This window comes from Raphanus sativus, chromosome 8 (assembly GCF_000801105.2).
Source record: "Raphanus sativus cultivar WK10039 chromosome 8, ASM80110v3, whole genome shotgun sequence".
NCBI classification, from domain to species: domain Eukaryota; kingdom Viridiplantae; phylum Streptophyta; class Magnoliopsida; order Brassicales; family Brassicaceae; genus Raphanus; species Raphanus sativus.
The window spans coordinates 24,958,762-24,975,417 of record NC_079518.1 but is presented as its reverse complement, the minus strand read 5'-3'; the positions used below and the strand labels follow the sequence as shown (position 1 = coordinate 24,975,417).

General features: G+C 33.0%; 2 protein-coding genes across 2 annotated transcripts; both read right to left on the bottom strand.

The window, feature by feature from the left end:
• Window positions 1–6,309: 6,309 nt before the first annotated feature.
• LOC108822235 (uncharacterized WD repeat-containing protein C2A9.03) lies at window positions 6,310–9,134 on the bottom strand. Its single transcript, XM_018595265.2, has 10 exons — window positions 8,996–9,134; window positions 8,427–8,612; window positions 8,179–8,346; window positions 8,024–8,110; window positions 7,808–7,942; window positions 7,591–7,701; window positions 7,416–7,507; window positions 7,209–7,314; window positions 7,032–7,118; window positions 6,310–6,950 (listed from the first exon to the last, which is right to left on the bottom strand). Exons 2-10 carry the CDS (start codon window positions 8,580–8,582, stop codon window positions 6,537–6,539), a joined length of 1,356 nt encoding a protein of 451 aa, XP_018450767.2. The 5' UTR covers window positions 8,583–8,612; window positions 8,996–9,134; the 3' UTR covers window positions 6,310–6,536.
• A 506-nt stretch (window positions 9,135–9,640) lies between these two features.
• Window positions 9,641–13,772, bottom strand: LOC130498538 (phosphatidylinositol/phosphatidylcholine transfer protein SFH13-like). Its single transcript, XM_056991985.1, has 17 exons — window positions 13,552–13,772; window positions 13,387–13,464; window positions 13,056–13,193; window positions 12,882–12,971; window positions 12,489–12,798; window positions 12,295–12,394; window positions 11,942–12,208; window positions 11,781–11,858; window positions 11,583–11,687; window positions 11,447–11,496; window positions 11,260–11,359; window positions 11,081–11,182; window positions 10,875–10,991; window positions 10,662–10,791; window positions 10,206–10,582; window positions 10,046–10,120; window positions 9,641–9,950 (listed from the first exon to the last, which is right to left on the bottom strand). The coding sequence occupies exons 4-17, from the start codon at window positions 12,886–12,888 to the stop codon at window positions 9,930–9,932; spliced, it is 1,839 nt and encodes a 612-aa protein (XP_056847965.1). The 5' UTR covers window positions 12,889–12,971; window positions 13,056–13,193; window positions 13,387–13,464; window positions 13,552–13,772; the 3' UTR covers window positions 9,641–9,929.
• Window positions 13,773–16,656: the final 2,884 nt, after the last annotated feature.

Here is a 16,656-nt window from a genome sequence, read left to right as displayed (position 1 = left end):
GGCTCTCTTGCGACTCCTCCTCGTCTGTAGCAATTCGTTCCTCGAAAGTCTTAATGCGTCCGATAATATCTTCGAAGCTTGTGGTCTTCAAGTCAAGAACTTGTTCTAATGAGGCCACAATATGTATGTACTTCCTCCGGGGAAGACTAGATAGGAACTTCTTGACCAGTTTCGTCTCTTCAATTGTTTCTCCAAGAGCGGCTGATTTTGACGAGATCTCTGATATTCTTCCCACAAAATCATCGATTTTCTCCTCTTCCTTCATCTTCAATCTATCAAACTCGGACAAGAGAGTTTGTAGTCGAGCTTCACGAACTCGTTCTGCCCCCATGTGTCTCTGTTTCACTGCTTCCCAAACCTTCTTTGCTGTGTCCAAGTGCCCTACTTGCAACACAAGTGTCTCCGGTATAGATTGGAAGATCAGCGCAATTGCTACGTTATTCTTCTCAGTGTCTGCAGATTCTGTTTCAATAATATCCCACACTTTATGTAGTTTAAGGAGGACCGTGATCCTTATTTCCCAGACGGTATAATTTGCTGAATTCAGCATAGGGCAAGTAAAGGAAGGCGATCCAACAACCTTAGGTTTCACGAGCACGGTAGATAGATCTCCCATTCTTTATCTCTTGAGATCAAACTCTGGATGCTCTGATACCACGTGTAGAATCCAAAACACAAATCAATATAACCAAGAACTTCCTTTCTTATTAAACTCTCAAGCTTTAGAAAATATCTCAAAACTAAAGCACAACAAAACCACAATCGGATGCCACACTTTGACAACTCTATTTATACTAAGATAAAGTCCTAAACACATATAATATCAGATAACTCCTAATATTATAAGACTTATCTTATTCCCTAATCCATATCTCGGTAGGGATTTATTACTTGCTTCTTAAGGTGGGATATGTTCTTGCTCACAACACTTATGAGATTTATTCAACTTCCTGGTTATTCTCCACTAATTAGTGGTTCCAAATAAAGGTTCTTAGATCGTGGTGCATCCTGGTTTGATAAGAATTATGAAGATAATGGCATATGTCCGAACAGACTAATCTGAAATAATCTGGATAGAAGGTGGGATATGCTTCTTAAGTTATTCAAGCTTATCCAACAAACACAAGGTCCTTTTTTGAAGTGCCCTTGATTTTCAACAGTATTTACAAGGGAATGCCACTAGTTTATATTTAAACTAATATTTTCATTAAATGTTTGATTTTTTTTCTGGAAATCGATGGTATTATCTTTTCCCAGATTCTGTTCGCTCTTTTAGTTTCAGTATTAATTATACAACAGCAATAACTCTCCTTTTCCATATTTTAAAGAATACGTCAGCTACAAACAAAATGAAGGTTTACATAAAGATCATTACTTTCCATCGAACATTATATGGTTGGAGAATTTACCAGAATTCTATTCTGCAGAGATTCAACACTACACATGAATATTTTATTATAAAATGTTTTAATAGTCGCATATTGGTATGGTTATCTTTATAGCTATATAGATCATTATACAGAGGAACCCTAAAAACAATTCGAATATTATATCTATGACTTTATTTATTGATTTTAATTTATTGTATGAAGTTATCATCTACCAAAAAAATTATAAACTAAAATAGACATCAGTTTATTAGATAACAATATTAACAAACCAAAAACTGCATCTCCTAATTGTTTTACAAATATTTTCAAATGCAAATATTAAGAGATATCGTATATTTAAATACCATCGCATACTGAAAAAAATCTAACTATATTTTTAACTCTTATCTACATTGAACAACTTTACACAAACATCACCAAAATAATATATTTTTCTAACTAAATAGATATTTTATATCGTTTATTCCTAGCATATTCCTATAATTAAAAGGATTTTAAAGTTTTTTTCTATCCTAATATCTTGCAGGCGACAAGTATATAAATAGCCAATTAGACACAGAAAATATAACCATTCTAAATCTAAAAAATTTATACCGTAGATACACAATATGGGTTCCAAACTCGAGATCAGCAAGTTATGTGATGTTCAACCTTTCAAAACTGAATGGAGGGTCCAAGTGAAAGTGCTGCATATGTGGAATTCATTCAGCTCACAGTCTGGTTCTTTTCTTGAGATGGTGTTAGCTGATGAGAATGTAAGTCATTTGCATAAACTATCGTACTAATAGTATGTGTAATATATTGATTTCTGAATGATTTTTTATGTTTTCTTATTGGTAATTTTATTTGTTATCGCATTTTCAATAGTATTGATATATAACGACATTTATAAACGTCTCATTACTAAGTTTTTTTTTGCATAGCAGATGTGATTGGTGAAGTCTTAGACTTTGATGCTTTGAATTCTTTTCAATGCACAAGAAAAGAAGCGGCTAGAGTGGAGTTTACACTAAGAGATATCAAGTAATTTTGGGTTAAAAGTAATTTAAAGTATTATTTGAAATTCTAACAACCTGTATTTATTTGATTTCTCAGGGGCGAACGAATTCAATGCTGCATTTTCGGAAAATTAGCTGAGATTTTTAATCAAGAAGTCAAACTAAATAATGGTGATATTTGTTTATTTAGATATGCAAAAATCCGCAACTTGAAGGGTATTCTAATAATATAGTTAAAATTGTTATCATTAGAAATCTGTTTAATAAATTTCTTTTACACACTATATTTTTTATCATTAATAATAATCTTTGTTTTAATAGTTGTTTCAGGCGATTTGCAAGTCTCCAATGCATTTGACTCTTCATTGGTTCTGATTAACTCAGATATCAAGGAAGCATATGCACTTAAACAAATGTGAGAATATTTTATTCGAAATTTTATAGTTATGATGCATTAACCTAAACGTTGTTATGATGCTTTTTTATAGGTTTTATGGTGAAGAGGACAACCTTGACATGAATCAGCTTAATCATGACAAACCTCTGTCTCAGGAAACGCATGAAATGGTCACACTGTCCATTCAAAACCATTCAAGAAAGCACTGATAAGGTCTGGTTCTATTAATACCATGAGTGGATGATATTATTGTGCTTGTGTTGTCTGCAACAATAGGATTTCTAGAACTTCTATTTCGTTTGATGAAATATATGTCACAAAATGATGGTGTAAATTTTGCCAGCATAGCTTTTCTAAGGTTTCACGGAGGTAAACATGTGTCCCATTTAAATATTTGGTGTCATACACAGTATATATAATGCTGTCTAAGTCCCCAAATTTGTTTTAAGTAAGCTAAATTAAATTTTTATAATTATTTTTAAAGTTTACGAAAGAACAAATTCTACGTTTTTATGTACATGTCTATTTTCAATATATCAAGACTATTAAATATGAGATCTGTTTTTAGGTCCCTTTACTTTTAATAACCCATTTTAATAGATAAGAAACGTTACTGCAGCTATGCATCTATGCATCTACCCTAACAACTAAATAAAATCTGTTAATTCAACATACTTTTCCTAACTATATCCCACATTCTAAGTAAGATAAAAATCAGAACTTTATTTTTTTTTGTCCACGAGCAAGATTTGATTTTTCAAACTCATGTTGAAAAGATATCGTGATATTGTATAACACCAAAGCTGCTATAGTTCTATAAGTGCTTCTAAATTTTTTAAGATGTTGTCACTGCTATAAATACCAAAGCTGTTATAAAAACAAAACATTTTTAAATTAGTTTTTATAAATAAAAAATATCTTATTTTAAAGTTTCATCTCCAAAATTCATGTTATTTAAAAACATACAAAATTAATATGATTGAACATGTCATTAGGTTACAAATATTTTAAAACACAAAATATGCATGCAGATTTGCATTTTATAATAGAATTATGTCACCGCCATAGCAAGACAAGCATAATCTCTCAGATTAAATTTTCGAAAGTTATGCATAATCTCTCAGACATAATAATAATTATTTAGCATATTTAATAATTATTTTGCTAAATATGTAAAAATATTAATCAAATACAAATAGGTTAAACAAACATATCAAATTTATAATAAATTTATTATAAAATAGAGCAGTGCAAAAATGTAAAAAATATATCATCATATTCAGTTTATAATATTAAAATATAAATTAATTTAATAGTATCAAATTTATATATTTTATTAAAATTATTATAATTGTTTCAGTTTTATAATAGTATATTTTATTCATAAATTTAAGATCGAAAACTAAACTAAAAAGTTATAAAAAATAAAATTAAAATTTTAATAAAATATATTTTGTCTAAATTTAAATTATTTTAATTAAAATAGTATATGGCGTGCGCCTTAATTTTTTCAAGGCATGGGCATTCGGATACCTGTTCGAGTTGGGATAAGTATTTCGTAATTTTGGGGGTACTTCAGTATAGGCGTCCAGAATCCGTTCATGTATTTTTAGATATTGGCTCGGGTTCAGATATTTTTAATTCATATTTCGGATCGGGTTCAGATATTTTAGATTTTGAAAAACAAAATAAAATTATTCATCACTCAAGTTGCTTATACTTAAAAATTTACAGTTAACTTAGCTGATTTTTTAAAATTTTTAATAGGTTGAACGACTAATAAATTTAGCAAAAAAATTGAAAATAGAAAAACACTAATTTAGTTTTTTTTGGGAGAATTTGGATGCAACTTTTGTTAATGCATGAAATAAGAAACTTAACATGCATTTAAAATGAATAGCAAATCACTTTGTTCGCAACTATATATATTATATGATTTTGAGCTATGTACAACATTAATATAAATATTTTTGAATAACATAAGAGAAGTAAACTAGAAATATAAGGATAAATATATGTATATATATGTTCTGTTATTTTCGGAAACCTGTTCGAGTTTTGGATATTAATGATTCTAACTTAATACCCATTCGGGTATTTTGCTACTTCGGTTCGAATTTCTCTTTGGACTTTTTCCGACAGGTTCGGATTTGGATATCGGGTAAATGCCCACCCAAAATTTTAACACACTTTAAATCTATAACTTCAAATACATATGTATTTGGTGTTAAAATTTCTGTTAAAATTGTTAAATAAATATAACTGTACAACTTGATATATTAATATAGTTACCAAAAATTAAAATAATTAAATTAATATTAAATATAAATATGATTGTAAAAAATAAAATTAAAATATTAAATTTCTCAAAAAATTTAAAACAAAAATCAAAGGGTGGGTCAGAATCTAGATTTTGAAGGGTAAATTTCTGGTAAAGTTTGCTAAGAAGATGGGAGAAAAATGTAATATTAAAAAAAACAATTCATCAAAAACCCATTGTAAACTAAGGTTTTTATTTTCAAGTATAATTTAAATATTGACTATGTTTATAAAAAAAGTTAGTTTATTTATATTATTATATAAATATCTCATATTCATCAACCTCTTTTTCATCTATAATATTATTTAATTATCTCATATGAATATATACATGTAAATTAAAGAAGATATTATTATTACATTTTTACATAATAAAAATTTACCAAAGCAAAGTTTTCAATTTTTTTAACATCTTATAATTAAGTTTTAGATCTAAACATAAATAAAAATACAAACTTAGATCTAAACATACCCGCCATTGTCACTTTCTCAAAACATAAATTAAAATCTCAACTATTTAACTCGGTATATTATCAAAACATGAGTTACAATCTAAAACGTGTAACTCGAATTAGTATTATGCATCGTTATAATAGTATAGATTATACTTCAAAACCAAACTAGAGAATGTTTGATATTTAAATTTTACAGGAAACAAATCCCGTCCTTCCAAAGGAAACATACCCGCCCTCTCAAAAGTTGCTTGCCACGCAATCTGTCAGTAAAATTGAACGTTATCGTAGTTGATATATATATATATATGTTAGACCAAACCAAATTTATTAACGACAATCGATCTCAACCCGGATATTCATGCCTCAACACACTTATGAAAAATCGAACAAGAGCATAAATTTAAAATAAAACGATTGTCCCGTCCTCTAAAGGGCGGGTCAAAATTTAGTTCGCGTTAAAAGCTCATATTTTTTCTGTAAAGCGCCTAAACTTTTCTTTTGTCAAATTTAGACTACATACATTACGAAAATAACACATAATCAAAAAAATAATTTCCGTTTAAACCCTTATAGTTTAGACGGTTCTCCATATAAGACCCTACTTTATTAACGTTCAATTTAATCCAACGAAATACAACACAGAAACAGCTTTAAAAGGATGAAACCGGAGCCCCTAACAATCGAGTAGGAGCCAGATAACAAGCTAAGGGCTCGGTATCACATCTCATCCCGGTCTGGACAGAGTAAAGAGTTTATGCAAACTCAAGCTGAAACTCAAACACTTATGTACACATACATAAACCTCAACAACACTCAAAAGCTTAAACTAAATCTGACTCTCTGTGAAATCCTAGTACTTGCACAACAACACATCATTTACATCATTAGAGATTTGATCATACTTTTTCTTTTTTTCTTTTTATTATGAAGGGAGAGTCCATAGGCTCTTTTATTCTTCAGATGGCCTCGAATGCGATTACAGATATGAATCGAGGTAGGAGTAGTTGTGGTGGCGGCCATACTCAAGGAGACTACCGTAAGTGCGGTCCCAAACACCGATGAAGAGCGCTTCTGTGTCAGGGCTGAATGATATTCCCGATATCTCCCCAAAGAAATCGATCTCCTGCTCTGTTTCATACCCTTTTGAGACGTCGTACACATGGACAAAGTCAGCCGGTTCAGCCATAGCCATGTATTTCCCATCTGACGTGTACCGGATGGATCGTATTGCTCCAAGGTTACCCCTCAAGACAGCAACTGATTTAGACAGGTTACGAATGTCCCAAACCCGGCAGGTCTTGTCTTGGTTACCTGTAGAGAAAGTGAGCCCATCTGGATGCCATGCTGATGCAAAGGAAAAGTCCAGATGTCCTGCTAGCGTTCCCAGTGTCTGTCGGAAATATCCAACAGCTGAGTTAGATAAATATAAAGCATAGTTACTCAAATAGAGGTAGTGTGTATCAGCCAGCACCTTTCCCGTGTTGGGGTCTACGAGAAGACCCTCTGGGTTGTCTCCCACGATCGTCAATAATTTGCCATCAGAGCTCAGAGATGTGTGCTGACAATAACTCAAACTTAGTGTGACACATTCGCTAATGCCAGTGGCAAAAAAAAAAAAAAAAGAATTAATGAACAAGAAGGGAGTTACATTGACTGGCCAAGGAAAGCGAAAGTAGTTAACAAGCTGATATCTCTCCATATCGAAGTCTCTGACTCCACAATCATTATTTGAGGCGGTGAAATGAAGCGCACCACTGCAGGGAGACAGACAGACGCCAAAAGGAATGTTAGAATCTAGAAATTGGGGCAAAAAGAAAAACTACATAGAGAAAAAGAAGAGAAGTAAATAGCACACCTGGGTTTGTTATAGATCTCAATTGCATTAGTGATAGCATTATCATCATAGGTTGTACGGGAACAAAAGCTCACACCAGGTCTATCAAGATGCTACATCAAAACCAATGTAGAAAACAGTTGATTAGATTGCATGTATGTGTAATTCATGATTCGTAAAACTCTCAAGAGATTACCTTGCATATAAGTTCGCCTTGGAATCCACCAGCAACTAAAAACTTATCTCTCACTGCAAGTGTACTCACTTGAGTCTTGGTAAATCCCTCCAACAAACTCCCAGGATGTTTCTGCAACCCCACACAATAACAAAAAGGAAGAAAAAAAATCACTACCATGTAGATTTTTAAAGAAGGATCTTTCTTTGATGATAGTGGAAGAAGGAAGGAAACTAACCTCGGATGGGGAAACATGGCCTTGAACATTGAGAACTTCATGCTTTCCACATGTCAAAGTAGAATAGTGGCTCACCAAAAACTGTGACATAAGGTACACATCGTGCTTTGAAGTTGCCCATACCAAATTCCTCAACTACAATACAAAAAGAAACCTGACTTGAATAAAATTTCAATTAAAGAATAAAAAAAAACAGATATGCTTTTGGGTGAAAACCTGAAAATGAAGGATGCTTGATTTGATAGATCTTGAATTCCGCCAGAAATCATAAAAGATGGCCCCTTTCTGCGTGACCACGCAGTCCTGAGAGATCACATATTATTAGTGAAACAAGAAGACAATCAGCTACATGGCCGGAGAAGAAGACTTACTTTGCCGGAGGAATCACCAGAGTTGGGGACATTCTCATAGTTTTTGTATTGGTCAAGTCTAGTTTGTCTGTATTTCTCTCTGGTAATGCTAAGCCTGTCCCAAGGAATACCCTGTATGTCTTTCCCTTTCCGGGCTTGCTCAGCTGAAGTATCCGCTATTTTATTACTCTGTAGAGTTAACAAAAACAAAAGAAGAAAAAACTCAAATTTCGAATAACGAACAAACCAAACTGTTATATGTAACTTACAGAGTAGTCAAACTCGTCGACATCGGAGTCGGAAGCAGCCATGTCATCACCATGAAAGTCATCATCTAAATCATCGTCTACATCTTCCATGTCATCATCATCATCATCAACAACATGGTCCATGTACGCAGCATCCTCCGCTTGGTAATTGGACATATTATATTTAAGTTTGGATAGAAAAGGCACCTGCACACGTAGAAAAAGCACCTTTTTATCACTCGAACTCTGAAAGCAAAAGCGGCCATTAAGAAGCCAAACAGAGTTGTAAACATGAACAATAAAATAACGTATAAAGACAGCAGCAGCATCTTAAGATGAGCCTTAAGGACACAAACAAAAACAAAATAATGAACATCTAAAAAAACAAACAAACAAACAAAGCAGTTAGGGAAGAGATATATAGATCAAACATCGTCTCCATAAAGATTACAAACTTAAATAGAAACTTAACATCCCAACGCGAACATGTATGTACAAAGCAATCTTAATATCGAATACAGACCCCCAAAGGCAGGAACATAAAAAGACATAAACATAAGGAGATGGTTTTGGTTCAGCAAATTCATCACCTGGCGATGCAGTTCTTCGTGAAATATCAAAAAAAGTAGAAAACGGATTGACTCCAGGAAGAATCTATGATGATTCTAAGTTTAGGTTTTTGCATATACAACAGTTTTTGATTGGATTGGCGTTGGTTGGGATCGATTGCGAGACAGAGAGAGAGAGAAAAGAGATTTATTTATTTATTTATGCAACATCAGTAGTACAAAAGAATCGGACGGTCCCTGTTTTTTCCCCTTTTTTCAAAAATGGACGTGTAAATTACACTTTTACCCTTCCATAATTCGTTCCCTCTCCTCTCTCGTATTCAGTGAAATTTATTTGTCAGATTAAGAGGGGTGGCTTCGTCTTTATACCATGGCGTTGGGACAAGTTGCGCATTATTAATCAGAAATGCCCAGATTTAGTTAGTAGTATTATTTTTTTCAATGTGGCCTCACCAACTATTAAAGACTCCAATCACACCCAACTGCACACCACTACAAGATACTACTCCTTCACAATCTTGTTTCTCGTTGTTTTCATGTTAAAACGAACAAAGAGAGTCTCGTAGTGTTATATCTTATTAACGTAACCTTAAAAGAGATCTCACATTTTGTTTGTTTTTTCCTAGTCTAGTTTCTTCTCCACTACGACTACAACAACAGGGTTTGATATCAGCTTTTATACTCTCAAATTCTCATCTCAAATCTACATCAACCATCAAAGATTCTCTGTCCCTATCCTCTTTATCTTCTTCTTTTCTTTCTAACTTTTAAAAAAAAAAAGTGGAAGCAGATGGACCTATGTGAAACAAAGAAAGATGGCGTGTCACTTAAGTTAGAGGAGGAGCAAGGATGTTTCTTCATTTGTAAAATCTGTTATTTCTCACTGTATGTGCAGAAGTTTGAAGCTGTATTTATGCAAAATTCAGCAAGAAGATGTTCTCTTATGGTTTTTATTCTAACAGAACAATCTTCTTCTCTGCACAAAACAGAACAACAATCTATGGGTGTTAGCTCAATCTCAAAATATCCTTACACTAGAGATAATCAACCTTGGGGGGGACTTGGACTTACGTGAAGCTGCGAGTCTCGTAAACTTTCCAGCATTTCAGTTATTTCCATCTGTTTCATCACTGTTGCGTGCAAAACCTGCAACCAGTTGGAAATAAATGTCAATTCCAAGCTACACTTTAAGACAGAGTTTGTGAGAAACAAAGCAGAAGCATATTATTACCCCCTTTGTTTTTACGAGATCAAATTCAACCGATTTGATTCTGTCCAGAGAATCCATCAGCATTCTCTCCTTTTCTACCGGAATTTCAACCGGTTTGTTCCTGATTTCCTCGTACACTTTCTCCAGTTCCTGAATACGTTCCAAACAGGGACGGATCTTGTCTTTCATTGTGGTCTGTGCATGAGTTGGGTTGAGTTCAAGTTGCGTTGGACTTGAAGGAGTAATGGTATTCTTCTTCCTCAGAAGCTGAAACGGGGTACAACGGAAAACCGCTGCTAGTTTCAGCAACAAGGCAAGTATTCTTTTCGCTATGTTCTCAGTTCTTATTATGTCCATTGTTCCTCTAAAATCATGAAGCCATCGTATGATGGAGGCACCTGGAAATTGAAATTTAGCGTTAGAATTAAAGAAGAAAGGCATCTGCAACGAATACATCAAAAGCATGAAGTATATAACCTGGTGGAGATGTCTCATGTTTTAAACTGAGTCTTGTTTGATCTAGTGCTAGCATTTGGTTAGTAGCTCTGTTAGGTATGGGAAACTTGTCATCGCAACTATAATAGCCGTTAACATCTGATGCCCTAGCCTGCAGTGGATCATATTGCTCCCGTCAGTATTATGAAACTAGAGTGGTGCTGTGACACACATGTAGCAACGCAAATAACTCACTTCCTCATAAACTGGATTCACATGAGCAGAGGAGGCTGGGCACATTCTTCCAGTTAGACAAGTAGGAACATCTGAACAAGATTCAGATTCTGCTGCTGAACTCTCAGCTTGCATAGCCTATAGTTCATAGCTCATTTGTCATATTTATACCGGAAAAAAAAAATAGAGTTATAGAACAAAGATATTGGGTAGATAGAGCCAATTACCTTAGATGGATGTATACTAATGTAGGATGAAGAATTCTGCGGGTCACTCAGCTTCCTACTGATTTGCTTAAAGAGTGATGATGATTCTCCATGGTAGATGAGCTGATAAAAGGCACATATCTAAAAATGAGCTTCATGCAAAAGAACATAACAGCAAATTCTGTAGATATTTTATTTACCTTCATTATTTCAGGATCATTCCAGGGTCCTTTATTAGAGCGAAGACACCCTCCGTCGCCAAAGCAAGAGCATGAACCTCCGAGGAAGTCCGGCAGTTGACTAAAAGAACAGAGTACTGGATCTGGTAAAGTACAAGCTTCAAATGATATCTGAGAATGGTGCAGTTTGAATGGATGAGCATACTACCTTGAATCAATGACTTCGTGTAGTTTGGATAAAGATCTGGGGTCTAGCACCTGCATCAGCAGAAGAAGTAAGATTAAAATTACACATGGCAATAGTTAGCCAAAGAGAAAAATTAACTAAAGCTGAGAGCTTGTACATGTATCTTTGCGATGGTCTTTGCGTCAAGAAACTTCTGAGCAGCAGGCCAAAGCATCTTCTTGAAACCTGTTCCAGCATTTACAATGTACATTCTGTGCAACGTCTGCAAACACAAAAATGATGACTTGAAAGTTGAAACAAACCGGCATGTATGCGATAAAGAAGAACTGAGATGTAAAATGAGAAACTAAAGTACCTCAGGGTAGTAGCTGTTGTCTATCTTCGACATGGCAGCCACAAGATTCACAGCTGTTTGTGAGAAATTCTTCATGCCCTGTGAGATTAACATGACACTCCCATAGCTAAGAATATGGAAGCACTAAAAAAAGAGCAAGAGCATAGCTGAAATTAAGTTACCAGGCCTTGCACATCGAGTATTGTAGTGGTGGAACAGATACGACGCTTTGCAGCAATGGAGCATGCAGGGAATTTCTCAAGGAGAGCTCTCTCGAACTCTTGCACATGGTATTTTAGATATCTGTCAATGGTGGTGATACGCATAAGCTTAGAGGGATGAGCTTTTCCAAGTCTTTCAATGTAGACAGGTCTTCCTTCCTTGTCAACTCCGTGATAGCCTTGAGGATAGTATTGCACAACTTCCTCCAGCTCTTGGAATTCAAAATCCTACCATCCAATATGAATATTATTATTATTAATTTATTATATAGAGCAACAAACAAAGCTAGTGTCCAAATGACTCCCTTCCTTACCTCTAGTATGGTATCTGTCCCATACTCTTTTCTCCATCTAAGCATTTCATCCCACATCTGGATCGTTTTCTCAATGTTGAAATCCCTCGCTTTCAAAAATCTACAATTTAAAAAAAAAAAATCAAATAGTTAGTTAGCTTGATGGCAACACATCACATTTCAAAGTAAAAGGGACCAGACAAAAATCAAGAAACCTGAGAAGAGAATGGTAGTCATCATGTCTAGGAGGTAACAAGTCTCTGTCTAGGAGGTTACGGCGGAACTCAAGCACAACGCTCTCTTCTTTCTCATCTCTCACATCTTCAATGGAGACTGGAGGAAAGCGGTAGTCAATTTTCTTTTTCCCTCTTTTCTTGAGAGAATGAGTGAACTTGGTGGAAGCGTTAATGGCCTTCTTCTTCAGAGTGCCGATCTTAGAGAAGCGGCGTCTTTCATCTTCTTCAGAGATCTCAAAGTCTGATCTTCTCTCCCTGATTTCGTCAAGGGTTCCATTTTCTTCAACTCCTAGAATAGGACAAATCAAAGTAAGTATCTTGAATCATGGCCAGAACATGAGAGATAATAAATCTATTAAGAAGAAAATTAACCTGACATATCAATTCAAAGGTAAAAGGTTCTTTTGATGCATGTGAGTGCTATTATACGACCATAACTTTCACTTGTGAGACAAAACAAACCTGGAGGGAACAGAAGGCACACGGTTATTCAAAGTATAAGGGAGTAAAAGGAGCTCCGGCAAAAAAAGAAAAAAAAAATTGAACCTTTTTTTGTTCGAGGAGACGAGAGAGAAATGAAGACCATGCGAGGCGTTTGTGTCGGAAAAGCTGCAGATCTGATCTTAAGAATGCATTAGCTTGGATTCCTATGGCATTAAAGTCTTTATCTACACTTGTCTTTTCCTGACAAAAAGAAAAGGGAAACGCATCTCACTTGAAGCTCGCCATAAATGCAAAAGCTCTGAATTTACTTTAAATGAAACGAAACCGTTAAAAAAAAAACAGAGCCAATGCTGATTGAAACCAAAACGGATCTCACTCACTCACACCCACCGACAACACACAATAAAAAGTGAAACTCTGAGGTTTATTATACCTTGAGATGATGGAAAGAAACCACGATCCTCTCCGATTCTAATTCTTCCAATACCTCCTCCACAAAAACGATCGGAATCTATAAATCGGATTGATTGAGAGATTATTATTATCGAACGGCTACAAAAAAAAACAGTTAAATTAAGACACGAGGACGCAATCATACGAAAACTCTACAGATACGTAAAGAGGTAGATGCGGCCAGAGAGAGAGAGAAGAAGAAAGATCTGGAGTTTTCTCGCGTGTAGCAGTGTTCTTTCTTCTTCTTTCTGCTACTTTTGTTTAGTCTTGAGTTTCGCTACGGCTTAATAATATGATATGATTCCCTTTTTCATTTTTATGTAATAATAAAAATTTTAAAATTCTATTGGTTTGGTATTTTCCTGTTGGTCCCTATTTCTCTGTAAACGATGGGGGGGGGGGGGGGGGGGGGAAGGTAAAAAATGAAAAAAGATTTGTAAGCAGCTTTTATCTTTACCCTAACTTGGTCTGCCTTCCTTTTGCATGCCTCCTGTCCTTTTCTTCCCTTCCCCCACATTACTCAGTATTTAATTATTGATCCAAAGGTAAAATTTCAACCTCACATTTTTTTTCTATTATTTAGTACTAGATCATTTGTTTCTCAACTGTTTTATTCATTACATGATGTACCTCAAGTACACCCCTCTTTACACACATCACTATCTTCATATACATTGTTCTTGGCTAAATGTAATAACAGTATTTTGCTTCTTCTTCTTTTTTTAAAACATGTTACTTGTATAATAACTTCTTTAGTTTTTAAATTAAAAAATAAAATAAAAAGTTGAGTAAAATCAGACCTTTAAGTCTCCAATGTTTTGAAACCAGACCGGACACCGACTCGGTTTAGTTACTGGTTGACTGGTTGGACCGGTTCAATCGGTCGAACCGGGTTTTTTATTTATTAAAAATAAATATATATAACTATATATCTACATATAATACATTCTCTATTTTTTTTATTAACTAAAAATAAACAACAAACATAAATCTCACTATATATACGAATACTATGTGAATTGAATTGAAAAAAGCAAATGATTTACAATTACAATAATCATATTTATTTATTTTTACAACTAACATCTCAAATTTTATGAATATGGCAGAATAAATATAGTATATATAGTATACGAGAGTCAAAAATCTATTTTTTACATTGTTTTTTAAGAAAATAAAAAATCAATTAAATAATGATAGTTGAACATTAATTATCAAATATTAAATTTTAGCTATAATAATAGAAACACTTAATTATATGTTAATTTTTAGAACCGGATTTTAAAATAAACCCGGGTCACCGGTTTTCAGCCGGTTTTACCGGTTTTTCTCAAATCCGGATCTTAAACGGAACCGGACTCGGCTTCTTCAGCGAGTCACGGTCGGACCAGTTCGACCGGCCGGTCCGATCTGGTTTTCAAAACACTGTCTCACACAATGAAATACATAAGAAATAGAGATTAAAAGAAAGACAGATGAAACAAAAAGAAGTTCAAAAAGATTGGTTTGTTTCTTTTTTTCTTTTTGTAGAACAGAAATTGTTTTGTTCAAATTTGCTATTTTTAGTTGATTTACTATTACCACAAGGTTAGAGTTTTCTAGTATAATAATTCTGTATTTACTTTACGGACTTATATAATTCTATATTTAAATTACAGACTTAAAATAAATTAAAGAAAGAGAGATTAGATGAAGACAAATGAAAAAGGTTCAAAAACATTGGTTTGTTTCTTTTTCTTTGGTACAACAGATATTGTTTTGTTCAGATTACGATTTTTAGTTGATTTACTACTACTACAAGGTAGTCTTTTGTAATATAATAAGTACAATACTCTTTACACACATCACTATCTCATATACATTATTCTTGGTTAAATTTCATTTTATGACATTTTTTTTTTGAATAATTCATGACATTATTTTGCATCTTCTTTTTAAACATGTTGATTGTATAATAACTTATCTTTTTTTTGGCAACAGTATAATAATTTATCTATTATATTAAAATAGAAATCACAACTTCTCTTCATGTGTGATTTTTTTTTAAATGGACCTTCGCTAGAAAATTTATTAAATTTTACATAACTTAATTATAATATCTTTACTTTTATTTTAAATACTAATAAATATCTTAAATAAATGTCTAACAAATTTTCCAGATATCTTTCAGAATCATTTTAAAATATATTTTCTAAATTAGTTAGTTAAATTTTTATTATCTCAGAAGTATAGTTATAAACTAATTTTAGTTTAGTTTTGATTGTAAACAAAAATCAATAACTATATAAAATACTTAATAATATTTTAATGATAAGAACATTTTAAATTAATTTAATTTTCAAAATTAAATTAAAAATATTTTAAAAGATGTTTTTAAAAAGAAATATTCATCTATATTTCTAATTTAAAATAAAAATATCTTATGTATTTAGCACATAATCAATGACTTATTTCATATGTAATTTTTTTTAAATTTAGACCACGTAGAAGACATATATTTAATTATTTTACCATGTGATACAATTAATTTACACCTTCGTTCGTAGATGAAACATTTGATTTTTATTCATATTGTATATATAAAATTTTAGTCTACTGTTATTAACGTCTGTGTATTGTTACTATATAAATATCTATACTAAATTGGTTTAGTTAATTACTATATACTAAATTCTATATTAAAACATCATAAAGAAACAGAGAGAATAAAAGACTAGTCAATAGACATAATAACTGATTTATTAAGAGGTAAAAGAGGTTGATTTTGAAAGCCCTCAGGCAAAAAGAAAAGGTTGATTAACTTTGTATCTTACCGTGCGTAAAGTTTCTTGTGTGTAATTTAGCAACAAAAAAAAGTTTCTTGTGTGTTTGTTCTAGAAGAATTAAAAGTGCTTCTCAAAAGATAAGAATTAAAAATTTTAACAAAAAAAAAAAAGACAAGAAATATGTTTTGTTTCGATTACCAAAAGAATGGCTATGTTGACAAAAAAAAAGATCAAAAGAATGGTGGTAATCGACTGGAGTAAGTTGACTTTTCATACAACCACATATGAAAATGGACACGTGTCATACTTGGCCAGTCTGATGTATTCAATGCATGCGTCTCATCATTTTAGATACATACTAGGATTGTGGATTTTCTTAAGCATTAAATAAACACTAACATTCTGATATACTCCTTAATTATTGTGAAATGAAATTCAGGAAAATGTGGAATTCTGCTCGCGATCAGCAGTAGACTCAGACCATC

What these genes read in the sequence shown, in the direction of transcription:
- LOC108822235 (XM_018595265.2), bottom strand. Translation starts at nt 8,582, where the DNA reads ATGTCCAATTACCAAGCGGAGGATGCTGCGTACATGGACCATGTTGTT. An exon ending in GAGATCTATAACAAACCCAG is followed by an intron (nt 7,315 to 7,415) that starts GTGTGCTATTTA and finishes GTCTCCCTGCAG; the next exon opens with TGGTGCGCTTCATTTCACCG. An exon ending in GCTTTCCTTGGCCAGTCAAT is followed by an intron (nt 7,119 to 7,208) that starts GTAACTCCCTTC and finishes AGTTATTGTCAG; the next exon opens with CACACATCTCTGAGCTCTGA.
- LOC130498538 (XM_056991985.1), bottom strand. An exon ending in GACTACCATTCTCTTCTCAG is followed by an intron (nt 12,395 to 12,488) that starts GTTTCTTGATTT and finishes TTTAAATTGTAG; the next exon opens with ATTTTTGAAAGCGAGGGATT. An exon ending in ATCTCGTAAAAACAAAGGGG is followed by an intron (nt 10,121 to 10,205) that starts GTAATAATATGC and finishes AACTGGTTGCAG; the next exon opens with GTTTTGCACGCAACAGTGAT.